Genomic DNA, 13,276 nt, shown 5'->3' with positions numbered 1-13,276 from the left:
TTTACCGTTAACTTGAAATCCACTGTATCATTAGGTATCGTTATAAGCTAGTTTTGTTACCGTCGCTCTCGTCTAATTCCGAGTTTTGAGTGTTTTTGTGAATATAGGTACATCGTTGGTTTAAAATAGTTAAGCATTTAATTTTTTAAAACTTAAATAGGTAATTTTAATAAAATTATTATCATTATAAAAAATATTTTGTGAGACTTTCTTTGTTTCTTTTTCTTTTAGCTTCACGTTGTATCCCGCACACAGCAGGGTAGGCAGAGGGAACATAGTGTTAAGACACTCCATTCCCCACTTTCTGGTGAATTCTGGAGGGATTGCGTATTGAGTGGCAAAACTCAACGCCGCACTTTGCCTCGACAACAGAGCGAAGAAATGGAAATAATGTAATGTAACGGAATAGAACCTACAACCGTTGCGTTACTGTCACACCCTTACCTATCACCTATTTTAGTTAAGCCGCCGCATTAAACTATAATTCGGTTACTATTTTCAATATTAACGTAAATTACTTTTGTGAAAAAATATTTATTATAGAATTACACTTTTTTGTCTTATTATAGTATAACCCATAATACGTACGTCCCATCTTTGCTTTTAACAAAATGAGCAATTGTAGCGAAATAAAATTTAAGGGCAACGTCGCATAAAGGTAACAAAAAAAAGGATGATTTATACCGCTACTTTTATCGGTACTTTCGATGTAACACTAAATTTAACGTTTAGATTTAACTCAAAATTAACCTTATTATAACAGTATTATTCCGTTAAGTTACCAAGTATCGCTACAAAATTGTAACTATACTTAGGTATCTATATAAAATTACCGGTAACCGGTAATTAAAGTTAATTTAAGTGTGAATTGGTAACGTTAACAAGCCCTGCTTGGACAGCATAACGCTTTGCCGGTTTAATTTGTTTTCTTCTATTTTATAAACAATATAAACTTTTTCAATAAAGGTGAGTGATCTTTAAAAAATTTACTAATATAATAATAAATTAAAAGTCAACAAATGTTTTTGGTCTAAGTTTACAATTTGGTTAGCTTACTTGCTATATAATCAAAATGGCGGTTTAAAATTAGACATTTATACAACAATATTGTTAATTTCTCGTTTTTATTATGTGAATAATAATTTCAGTTGTCAATGTACATCTTATTTCAAGAATAAAACTTTGGGAAAGTTCAATTTACTCAGCACGCCATGGCATACCAAACAACTTGTGTTATTTTTCTGAATTTGCGCGGCATAATTTGTATTTTATATACCGCTTAAGTCTTTGAGAACTTTCAAGCGATTGTGTACATTACTTAACCATATCCAATTCAGATTTACCTGTACTGTTGATATTTTTACTTATCAATATTATAAACAGATGGCTGACAAGAAAAAAGAAGGACCTGAAGCAGAAGGTGAAGAAGAATTTTCCGTAGAAAAAGTATTGGATAGACGCGTGAGGAATGGAAAGGTGAGCAATTACTAGTGCACAAGATCTATTTCAGTAAATAATTTATTTTAATGTTAATTTACGAATGCTTGTAAAACTTCTTATAACTTTATTTATAATTAGGTGGAATACTACTTAAAATGGAAAGGTTATAGTGATGAAGATAACACATGGGAACCAGAAGAAAACCTAGATTGCCCTGACCTTATTCAAGCCTTCGAAGAAGCAAGAAAGAAAAAAGAAGCAGGTAATTGTATTTATTTTTCCAAAAGTGTGGTGTAGATACATATTGTCAATATTTTTATTTACTGTAACATAATTACAGAGGGAAAGGGTAAGATTGAAAAAGATGCTAAAAAAAGAAAATCAAGTGCAGCAACTCCAGATCTTAAAGGTGCTAAGAAAAGTAAAACTGATGACAAAAAAGCTTCTGGATTTGACCGTGGTCTAGAACCAGAGAAAATTATTGGTATGTAACATTCATAAAATGCTTAATAATTTAAATTTAAAAGTAATTGGTGATTTATATACCATTTCTTAATCCAAGTCTTGATAACCAATGGATCTCCTGGATGCAATTTAAATTGTGCTTTGCGGTTATCCTCCTAAGCACTTTATTTTATAAGCTGTAAAGTAAGTTGCACTATATCATAGTGAATAGAGAAAACCTAATAACAATTCTGTTCTTTTTTTAAATTTGGTTTTGAATCTATTCAATAAAAGGTGGTATGCAGGCTGCCACAGTCAGCATGTACAAACAAATTAAACTTGTTAAATAGAGAATGCCTCCCTCCCTATATGTTTTAAGGTCAAGTATGTAAATACTGTGCCATATGATATTTTTCATGCAAAGTCAACCATAATTGCTTTCTTTTTAAGCAGTCAACGTAAATCAAACATTTGAATTGGTTACAATTAGTTAGTAGTATCAATAAATTTAGGTATTTCTATTCAACAATGAAATGAAGCAAGTATTTTCACTCCTGGAAAATTTGTGTGCATATTGCAATATATATAAAATACACTGTAAGAGAATAGGCATATAGAACCTGGGAACCAATTGTTAAGACACTGTTCCCAGTAAAACACTCCTGTTCCTCACTTTCCACTAAATTCTCGAAAAATTCGATGTGGAGTGGTTGAATTGATTGCCATAATATAATTACATATATTCACTAAAAGACCAAATGCTAATTGTAATTGCAAATATATTTTTATTTTGACGGTTCCGATACCAATTAGCTGAAATCTAAAATTGTGTTTAGTTTCACAAAAACCACATATAATATTTTTAACATCCATAGAGATTAGAGAATTAGATGTAGCCCAACTGCATCACTACAGTCTTAAATATGTTTCATATTCTTTATTGCAAAGTGTTAATAGAATTTATGCAGACATATACTTTATAACTTGTAAAGAAATATTATTATTATTTATAGGTGCTACAGACAGCAGTGGAGAGCTAATGTTCCTAATGAAATGGCAAGGCACAGATGAAGCAGACTTAGTGCCAGCTAAGCAGGCAAACATCAGATGTCCACAAGTTGTTATCCAGTTCTATGAAGAGAGATTAACATGGCATACACCGGCGGCAGACGAGGGAAATACTGAGGATTGAGGTAAACAATTATAATACTTTTTTTTAGTTTTACCCTGTATCCCACATATATGTGCCTCTGCACACCAGTTTCCCTCTGCCTTCCTTACTATAGTAAGGGAGGCAGGGGGAACCTGGTGTGCAACTTAGTGTGTTGACAACCCATTCCCTACCTTTCACACAAAGTGGCGAAAGTCAACACTGCTTTATTTTTTTACCAGGTTCATGGTGGTCAAAATAATTTATCCTCCAAGTGGGTATCTGGCCCAGAACTTTTAAACCCTACATTAGTCTTACGTCTCAACAACACAAATTACAATTAAGCAAATTCTCAGGAAACTAGAAACTTTAAAACTATTTTATCAGATGGTTTGAAAATTGATTTGTATTCCAGTAGGGATAAAAATTGTGAAATGATAAAAAAACCTATGTCTAAACTATGAATGAATTGGATATTCCTTCCTTCCTGTATACATATAAATTTTCTTAGGTCTCATTGATGTAGGTTCTATAAAAAAAATATCGATGTTGATAGTCTGGATAATCGTGAATCAGTTATATGGAATAACTAAGGTGCAGGATAATCAAGTTCCTACTGTATTTGTCTTTTAAATTTTTTTAGTTTCATATTGTATCCCATGCATAGCAGGGTAGGCAGATTGAACCTAGTATTAAGACACTCCGTTCGTCACATTCCACCAAATTTTTTGAGGTATTGTGTGTTGATTGGCGGTACTCAACGCCGGCCTTTTGTCTTGGGGCCATAGCGAAGAAATTAAAATATTCATAAATAATAATTTATTCCCCACAGTGTTAAACAACCGTCGCGTTACAGTCATACCCTTATGTCCTTGCGCCACATCGGCTTCATTCTATTGTTATATAAAAATTGGAGATCTGGAACATCTGATGAATAATCGAAACAGTCTCAGATTCATATTGGAGCCCAATTGGAACCATATTGAGCCGTCGTGGCGCAGCATCACAAAGATGTGACTGCAACGCGACGGTTGTGGGTTCGATCCCCACTCGAGGAAGTGAAATATTTATTTACGTTTATATCTTCATTTCTTTGCTCTGGTGTCGAGGCAAAGCGCGGCGTTGCCTCCAGAATTCGGTAGAAAGTGGGGCACGGAGTTTCTTAACACTAGGTTCCCTCTGCCTACCCTGCTTTGTGGGATACAGTGTGTAGCTGGAACTATATTATAAATAAAATAAAGTGACAATAAAATATCTTACTGGACTGTGTACAAACAAACCAGAGTTTGTTAACGTTATCAATTCACATTTAAATTAACGGTAATTTTATATAGATACCTAAGTATCGTTACAATTTGGTAGCGATACTTGGTAACTTAACTATAGGTATAATAAAATAAGGTTAATTTAAAATAAAATAAGGTTATTTAAAATAAGGTTAATCTTAACGTTAAATTTAGTGTTACATCGAAAGTGCCGATAAATGTGGCGGTATAAATCATCCTTTATTTTGTTACCTTTATGTGACGTTGCCGTTAAATTTTAATTCGCTACAATTGCTCATTTTGTCAAAAACAAAGTTGGGCGTACGTATTATGGGCTATACTATAATAAGACAAAAAAGTGTAATTCTACAATAAATATTTTTTCACAAAAGTAATTTACGTTAATATTGAAAATAGTAACTGAATTATAGTTTAATGCGGCGGCTTAACTAAAATAGGTGATAGGTAGATACACAAGGGTGTGACAGTAACGCGACGGTTGTAGGTTCTATTCCGTTACATTACATTATTTCCATTTCTTCGCTCTGGTGTCGAGGCAAAGTGCGGCGTTGAGTTTTGCCATTCAATACGCAATCCCTCCAGAATTCACCAGAAAGTGGGGAATGGAGTGTCTTAACACTAGGTTCCCGCTGTCTACCCTACTGTGTGCGGGATACAACGTGAAGCTGAAAGAAAAAGGAACAAAGAAAGTTTCACAAAATATTTTTTATAATTATAATAATTTTAAGTTTACATTTAAGTTTTAAAAAATTAAATGCTTAACGATTGTAAAACCAACAATGTACCTATATTCAAAAAAAACAATCAAAACTCGGAATTAGACGAGAGCGACGGTAACAAAACTAGCTTATAACGATACCTAATGATACTATGGATTTCAAGTTAACGGTAAAATTATCTAAATATAATGGTAAATATGGTAGCGCTTCTTTTCAAGTATCGATACCCGGAGTCAAGCCTTGCAAAAAACTAACTGAAATTTACAATTATTTGTGGATGACATATTTTATTTATTTTTGCTGTTATGGTTCGTTATATAGTTTCGGTCATAGTAGTCATAAGTCAAGTACAAATAATATATTTGGAAGGTTTACACTCTAAGCCAACGATATATTATTTCATTTTGCTTTAGTTGCATTTTTGTAAGACAAAGTTTCTAATTTCTCGTCGTCCTTGTGCTCGGATAGGTATTTAAGACATATTGATGAAGATAACAAATTGTTAGTTTTTTTTAACATATGCATGAAAGTTTAAAATAAAAATAATTTTACTATCTTATGTTTCAGGTACATCATTCTCCATAACATGTTTTACAGAAAAAGCTGTCATAGTGAAAACTAGACAAAAGTTTTTATATTATCTTTATAAGTACTTTTTTGCACAGATATTATTTTTCGTATAATAATAAAAATGCTGCATACTGTAGATGGCATGGCATTTGTAAAAAGTAAAATTGTTCACTTTCAGAAAAGACAAAATTCAATGTAATACAGATTTACATTAAAATGTAATGACAGTAAATACTACTTAAAATAGTTATTTCCTTTATATATCGAAAAATGTTGTATAGATTTAAAAAATATGCTATATATAGAGAAATATTCTTTTACTTTTTGACAAGTACTGAAAATTTTACTAATAAGTGTAGCAATAATAATTGACATAACATTTGACTTTCAAAGAGAAATTTTTTATTTTATTTTATTAATAGAATAAAATCATAAAAGAGACATGGATCAGAATATTCTTGGTGATTATAAGTATCTTATTTGGTATCTTAACCAATTAAGAAATAACATTCGATAAGTAAAAAAAAATAGCTGTATATGATTAGATATAAGATTTAAAGCAATAAAAAATATTTGCCAATTCTTTTATTTATTTAAATTACCACATATTAATCCTCAATGCTCATACATCAACTGCAACTACTGGAGTTGTGAATTCATAAAATATTCCTAAAACCATATTCTAAATCTTAATTTAAACTGAGACATATTAATTATAGAAAAAAAATTAACATTATTTATGAAATTATTAAGTAAATAAAAGACATCAATATATTTATATATATATATTTTAATTACATGATTTTAAAATCAATGAAAAAATGCTATCTATCCATATTTGGTGTAGATAACAGTATAAAACATTTCATACAATTTTACAAATTATTTACATTACATTTTGATTCCATTTGGGATGATATGCTGTTGGTTAAAGAGAACCATACTAGCATTTCCAAAAAAAAATAAAATAAAGAAAATCATATAAATGCATATACATATGACAACAAAATCAGCTGCATGTTGTATACAAATGATATTAGAGTTGATGGTATTTTTCTTTTATGAATTTCTTAAAAATGCTAGTGTGATATGCATTCTACCTGCGCTTCTATTGTGTAGGTGAGAACTCAGTGGGTTCGAGAATACGGCAGTGCATTTCTCGAATAAGGGGTACTGTATACGCAACACATTCATCCCAACCTGGATTGCGCCATGTGCTCTCACGGGTTTCACGACGGGCTTGCAAATCTTTGTAGCCTAAAAAATATATAATAAAGAACATTATTAGATTTATTAATATCACAGTAACAAGAGTATGGAAGAACATGTGAAAACTATTGTGGCCCAGTGGAACAGCATCTGACTGCAAAGGTGATGGTTGTAAGTTCAATCTCCAGAATCTCCAGACTCCTCTGGTCGGCTAAGTGCTGCATTAAGTTTTATTAAACTGTCACGGTCTGAAAGTAGGGCAAACAGCAGAACATAGTATTCTAGCACTAGATTCTCTACCTAACTCACTTAGTCGGGGGCGGCATTAAGAGGGTTTCTCGAAATTCCTGAGGTAATAAGAAAAAACTTAAGATTTTTCATTTTACATCTTCAAATTAGTAAAAACAAAACAAAGTCATGGACGATAACTAGAATAACATCATATTTAACTTACACCAGATATGATGAACATTATAAAGTCTGCCAATTTGAGAAAAGTATCCTGCAAATGCTTCGTTTTGTGAGCGTCGGTAGGTGAGACCACGAGCCCAGTTGTTGCCCCACTCAATCATGGTGCCTGGTTTGAGACTAAAATTGTGATTATTTGAAATTAGTGTTATATTTGTATATTTTAAAATTGTGATTAGATATTCTTTTATATATACCTGTAGGACCTAATTTCATAAATATTTTTGTCTGGGCGTGGTTCTCCTGATGGCCAAAAACTAAATGCAAGCAAATACTGCAAGTGACGAGATCTCACAAAGTTACCTCTCTCTTTTTCTAATGCACGGTAATCCTAAAAAAGAATAGAAAAAAAAACATAAAAAAGAATAGAAATAAAAATACAATATTTCATAAACATAGGTTCATTACAATATTTAAAAAAAAGACTGTTACTTTATATTGTTAAAATCATTTATGTTTAATATATTTTTTACAAAATATATATATAAATATATATATGAACCGTTTATTTTGAGAGTGGTGTAAGTCCATTTTCTTTTGTTTCGAGAAAATTAAAGTTTAGTATGTCGCTGATTATGCAATTTCATTGACCAACCGATTTTAAGTTGTTCAAAACATGGGTTTTTTTTGAGAAATTAAACACGGACTAGTTGTATATAAAAAAATTACATTAAATTAAGCATGAATTATGTGATAGCTCATTTTTCTCAAAAATGGACTTACACCACTTTCAAAATAAACGGTCCATATTATTCTCACTTGTCAAATGATAATTCTAGGGAATTATCTTTGGGAATTGGAAATTTGTAAAAATCTCCCTACAGAGATGCTAGCAACAATAAATATAACTAAATTGTTAAAAGCTTGTTACTAGCTTATAACAATTTAGTTGGTCAGAGTGTTGGATGGTTTCTGAGAGGCTGCGGGTTCAAATCCCGTTACATTGAAATTATTATTAGTCAATAGCAATTATTATAAATTTTATACATTATTTAAAAAGAGTTTTTCTTTCCTAATTGTGGAAATAACTAAATATATTAATATAGTTTAGTGTATATTTTTTTTATTTCAATAAAAAAGGAGTTGACTTACTGGGTTTTCTTTAAATAATATTTTTGCTTTATCAATTTTCTCAAATCCACCCACATAGCGCCAGAGATGAAGAGCTTGATCCATGTCTCCTACAGATACAGTCCATGATCCAACTAATTCACATCCAAGTTCAGATTTGCGAGATTCAACAAATGCCACTGATGTTTTGCTATTTAAAAATTGGGTGAATTAAATAATGACAAGAAAAAATAGTTATATAAAATTATATAAATATTTATGAATCTATTAATGTTTAAGTTTACCAAAAAACTTTGATTAAAAATGTTTATTTATAATAAAAATATATATATTACAGTAAAAGGTTCCTTAAAAATGCTTGCAAATATTTATATTTATGAGTATATTTCATAATTTATCTTAAGGGTCATGGACATCTAGAGATAATTCATAATATTTGCAAATAGATATATATTTCATATAAGCAACTGACAAATCTATTTAGGGAATGTTGCATAATCGCAAACTTATTTGATGTACGATTAGAGTGCAACACATATAAATAAATGTATACAATGTACGTACTAATTTTTTAAGTATTTATCCACCGAATCGGGCCGAATATTATGAGTGTGCAACGCATACACTATCTCCTTGTCGCTAAGCATACGACTATGGGATTCTTTCGTCGGTTCTATCTTTCGCACTAATAACTTCGACAGCCAGCCATCATCAGCATTCAATCTTGTACTTGTTGTCGATATTAACCTATAATATAAGCCATTGTACATGTTAGATTTTCCATAATAAAATTAAACAACACATATAATTTACATTTATACCTCGAATTTTTAGGTATTGCTGAATTTAAAGCTAGAACTCTATTAAGAGAATTCATCTTCACAAAACTCTAATAGTGTTTAAATGTTTTGCAAAATTCACTTAATTTCAAGCCGCCAATATAACTACTTGCTGTTATCAATTCATTTGACTAAATCACTTGAAGGTTATCTCGAAAATAGAATTCGGTCGAAAAGTGACATCTGTTGTAGATGACCGCAAACAAAATGATAACAAATTTGACAATATATTTTAAAATATGACAGACTATAAAATTGTATTTACTTGAAAACATTTTGTGAGCCTATTGTACACCACTATATTAATACGCATTATTATTTTTAAATTACTTTAGCAATTTATATCTTAGTGTATGCTCTTTACTTTTCACAAGAAATTGACACAAAATTATATTAAATTTGAAAATTTGAATGAAGGTAAAGTACCGTAAAATAGCATGGATAGTAATTAACAATACTCCCTTATATATGCAACAAGTAAAAAGTATACTATAATGTAATATTACTCTTTAAAAATATATAATTTCATACTGACTAGACTGTATAAGTATTGTAATTTACACTCCGGTGTTTAGCGGCTACACCGGAGTGTTAATCATTGACAAAAGAATTGTCAAATGTCATTTTCATCGTTAACTTGGAAGTAGATTTTGTATTTTTATTTTGATATATAAAGCAATAAAAAAATTGGCCTTTATTACGAATATAATTGACTAATTAGACCCCGTTATGGGTGAGTGTATACAATTATTACTAAAATATTCTCTCTTTATTTAAGTGGGCGGTGTTGTTAAAATCTCTAATTAAAAGCGATAAAAACTTGAAGTTATGTTTCTATATACAGCGTCGAGTGAAGTAACAAAGCTTCAGCAACATTTGGCGCTACTGAAAGAAGAATATGGGAAATTGCAGAGTCACTGTTCAGAAGTGGAGCGAAAATACACTCTCGCTGCTGCGTCTGCTGGTGACCTAAGTGAAACCAGTTTTGTTGCTAGACTTCTTATGACTGTATCTACATTATATGGTCGAGAAACTTATTCTGATATCGTAATTAAGCTCCAGAATAAAACAGTTCCTGGACATAAGTTTGTTTTGAATGCTCGTTCTGATGACTGGAATGAAGAAGCCCTAAAAAATTCATTGGAACTAGGTAATTTTCACTCCTACCATTATTCATTACAAATATAATTCTCATTATTTGGTAGATGTTATTATATGTTTACTAATTTTTGTAGATTGGTCAAATTTGCCAGATGATGTTGGCTCAGCCTTGTTAAAATGGTTGTATACTGATGTGGTAGATCTTTCTCGTGGTGATTCCTTTGCACTTCAGCTTATGAAATCGGCAGCAAATTTCAAGCTGTATGGACTAGTTGGAAAATGTGAACAAGCACTAATTGCATCAGTAGCAGTAAGGTAAGCTCATAAGAAATATTTTATTTGATACATTTCTTTTAAATTTTCTTTTCTAAAAATGTTCAAAATATTATAATCAATTTTTAGTGTTCCATATTTTAAAAACTGGCATTCTTATAGGATCACTCTTATTTATGTATCAAATACTCAAACCTACTGTAAGTACAGAAAAAATTAAGCATCTAAGTCAAAGTGATCAAAAGATTGAAACATTTGTATTAACATATTTTTTGTAATAAATTTGCTCTGACATCAAAGCAAACCTATTTCCCATTGACCTAGAATTATGATAAATTAAGGAAAAATTCTAATTATGTTATTTCAATAAAAACTTGTGGTAAATTATATTTGTAGTTTACAAAATGAGTAACTAAATAAACAAACTTAAATTTGTCAACTTTGATAAGTTGTGATCCTGTTAATCTATTAATAACCATGAAATTGGTAGAGAACCCCCCCTCAGTTGGTACACACTGTTTTTTTTTTAAATATTGAATTTGACACATTAAGTATGCAAACATTAGGAGTTCTTGGTCTTGTTGTTGTTTATCTATTTTTTTTTATGTCCCTACTCGGGTTGGCAAATTAATGCATTAAATTTTGACACTCAATAAACAATTTGTTTTGAAAATTCGGTAGGTTAATAAAAAAAACCTTTTTTTCTTTTCAGAACTTGTGTCAAATTTTATTCAGCAGCTGATGAAATTGGGGCATCGGCATTAAAAGAGCACTGTTCTGGACTAATATCAGCTCATTGGGATGATCTTACAGGTTATATTTCTTATATGTTATTGTTGTTTTTAAAGGGAGATCTTATTCTGAATTTGAAGTTTTGTTATATTCTATGAATGATGTTGAAATACTTCTTACTGTTTCATATCTTAAAAGAAAAAAAAACGAAAGCCATGGAAGATCACTTTCTTGTATGTCTCTTTGTCTGTTTGTCTGCCGAGATCATCCTATCGTAAGATAGATATATTTCATACAAAATTTCTGCATATACCTGCAAACTATAGTTTGTCAACCTTTGTATCTTTTACTTCACATTGACCTACAATCCATCCATCCATCCATCAGCTACTAAATCATACATACATCTTCACAATTCATACTTTGCAAAATTGTATTGTATATTAAATTCTATAAATGTTTTTCTTTTCTTGCTTATTTATTTATTGACAGGTAATGTAAATATGTAAATGTTGTGCAAATAAAAAAATCCTTTAGAATGAGGCTTCAAGTCAAAAATATATATAATGTTAGAAATTGGAAGCAGTAAACATTTTTAAAAAAACATGATAAAAACGAGAAGAACATGATAATAAGAAAGAGAAAGAGATTGACACAATTTCACCCTCTTTTACACAATTTCATTAACATTATATGTAAAATTTAAGTCCATAATTGCAACACTATCACATAGCTATGTATATGAACATGTTTCAGGATTTTCAAGTCATGTAAAACCTGGCCCTGAAAATTCAGTCATTAATCATTAACACTTCAAGTAGACGTCCTTGATGCAAATCTCTTCTTTCTTAAAATTTATTTTCTATCCTTAAACTTGTAAGGAAGTAAATACTATGGAATTAGGCTTGTTTTCCACTTAGGACAAATCTTAAGATTATATTAAGCAAAAGGTGACGTTGGATTCCTCTACCTATCGCGCACAAAAAGAGTGCATTCTCTCAAGGCTGGCTAGATATTTTTTCAGCTAAAACATAAGGAAAAAGACATTGCTTCTTATTGTCAGACTGAGAAATGAAAATAATTAATTCCTCACATAGAACAGTTTATAGATAGACGATCTGTGCTCCGCCACAATAGACCGAAACAAAATATATCTAAATTTATTCCAAATGATTTTCTTTTGTCCTTTATATAAATATAATTGTGTAACAGGAGAAGACTTTGCACACATGTCATCAGCTCTGCTGTATCGTATGCTGAAAAGTAAAACTCCGCAGCCCTTGCATGGAGCGGTCAGGTTGCTGCGAGAGGATGTCGTGTTTCTGTGCCTCGTTGAAAACCATTCTAATGTGAGTGCTTTTATTGTTTGTATTTGTATAAAATTCCAAATATAAATCCTTGTATTAACAAAAATCTTACTGCGCGAGTTAACGGTTTCTTTGCCCATTATTACAAAGACTGTGGGGTAGCACCAACAACATCCTAAATATGATAGACTAGACTGTGTTTACGAAACTTGCTGCGCAATTTCGAGTGGGATGGAGATGCAATTTACTTAAAATACGAGCATAGATAATAAGTTTTTATAAATGAAAATAAATAAATAAAATAAACAATTTCCCAAATAAAACTAAAAACGTTGGCATTCATATTTTTAAAAATATTATATACTTATTTATCAATAATTTGTAAATCGAATTGATGTTCTGTTAGGGTGAGGATTTATTGATAATTGAGGATTTATTCGTATTATTTGTCATCACGAAAAATATAATTTTCGTTGTAGATAGGCCTGGGTCGTCATAGACTCTTGGTCAATACACCATTAATTATATTTAATGTGTACACGAGCAACCTTTATGGTAGGTTAACCCTACTAATATTATAAATATGAAAGTTTGTGAGGATGGATGTTTGTTCCACTTTCACCCAAAACCCACTAAATGAATTTCGATGATAAATTATTTTTTAACA

General features: G+C 30.7%; 3 protein-coding genes across 4 annotated transcripts in view; 2 read left to right on the top strand and 1 right to left on the bottom strand.

Moving 5' to 3' along the window:
- The first annotated feature begins 809 nt into the window (after positions 1 to 809).
- Positions 810 to 6,856, top strand: LOC146540474 (chromobox protein homolog 3-like). 2 transcript variants are annotated; one of them, XM_085206961.1, is made up of 6 exons: positions 810 to 966; positions 1,384 to 1,476; positions 1,579 to 1,702; positions 1,781 to 1,924; positions 2,898 to 3,077; positions 5,607 to 6,856. In XM_085206961.1, exons 2-5 carry the CDS (start codon positions 1,384 to 1,386, stop codon positions 3,074 to 3,076), a joined length of 540 nt encoding a protein of 179 aa, XP_085063087.1. In that variant the 5' UTR covers positions 810 to 966; the 3' UTR covers position 3,077; positions 5,607 to 6,856. The 2 variants fall into 2 exon arrangements, with proteins under 2 accessions (XP_085063087.1, XP_085063089.1); XM_085206963.1 differs by having other exon boundaries at positions 861 to 966; positions 1,365 to 1,476.
- Nipsnap (protein nipsnap) lies at positions 6,373 to 9,409 on the bottom strand. Its single transcript, XM_085206953.1, has 6 exons — positions 9,179 to 9,409; positions 8,922 to 9,104; positions 8,379 to 8,547; positions 7,484 to 7,617; positions 7,273 to 7,406; positions 6,373 to 6,866 (listed from the first exon to the last, which is right to left on the bottom strand). Exons 1-6 carry the CDS (start codon positions 9,232 to 9,234, stop codon positions 6,718 to 6,720), a joined length of 825 nt encoding a protein of 274 aa, XP_085063079.1. The 5' UTR covers positions 9,235 to 9,409; the 3' UTR covers positions 6,373 to 6,717.
- A 363-nt stretch (positions 9,410 to 9,772) lies between these two features.
- The window catches only part of LOC146540469 (ankyrin repeat and FYVE domain-containing protein 1), a 47,482-nt gene continuing 43,978 nt past the window's right edge, over positions 9,773 to 13,276 (top strand). The window contains exons 1-5 of the mRNA XM_085206949.1: positions 9,773 to 9,929; positions 10,041 to 10,346; positions 10,432 to 10,612; positions 11,283 to 11,383; positions 12,515 to 12,651. Of these exons, the coding sequence (XP_085063075.1) occupies positions 9,926 to 9,929; positions 10,041 to 10,346; positions 10,432 to 10,612; positions 11,283 to 11,383; positions 12,515 to 12,651 (729 nt within the window). The 5' untranslated portion in view covers positions 9,773 to 9,925. The remainder of the gene's footprint in view (positions 9,930 to 10,040; positions 10,347 to 10,431; positions 10,613 to 11,282; positions 11,384 to 12,514; positions 12,652 to 13,276) is intronic.

Source organism: Heliconius melpomene, chromosome 2 (assembly GCF_056956725.1).
Source record: "Heliconius melpomene rosina isolate 202511_hmr_F chromosome 2, ASM5695672v1, whole genome shotgun sequence".
Classification (NCBI taxonomy): domain Eukaryota; kingdom Metazoa; phylum Arthropoda; class Insecta; order Lepidoptera; family Nymphalidae; genus Heliconius; species Heliconius melpomene.
Note: the sequence above shows the minus strand (reverse complement) of the source record. Positions and strands in the feature narration are given on the sequence as shown.

Excerpts from the sequence above, each read along its gene's own strand:
- LOC146540474 (XM_085206961.1), top strand. The coding sequence starts at position 1,384 with ATGGCTGACAAGAAAAAAGAAGGACCTGAAGCAGAAGGTGAAGAAGAA. Across the intron at positions 1,703-1,780 it reads AAGAAAGAAAAAAGAAGCAG|AGGGAAAGGGTAAGATTGAA; the intron begins GTAATTGTATTT and ends ACATAATTACAG. Across the intron at positions 1,925-2,897 it reads AGAACCAGAGAAAATTATTG|GTGCTACAGACAGCAGTGGA; the intron begins GTATGTAACATT and ends TATTATTTATAG.
- Nipsnap (XM_085206953.1), bottom strand. The coding sequence starts at position 9,234 with ATGAATTCTCTTAATAGAGTTCTAGCTTTAAATTCAGCAATACCTAAA. Across the intron at positions 7,618-8,378 it reads TATTATTTAAAGAAAACCCA|GATTACCGTGCATTAGAAAA; the intron begins GTAAGTCAACTC and ends ATTCTTTTTTAG. Across the intron at positions 6,867-7,272 it reads TAATGTTCATCATATCTGGT|GCTACAAAGATTTGCAAGCC; the intron begins GTAAGTTAAATA and ends TATATTTTTTAG.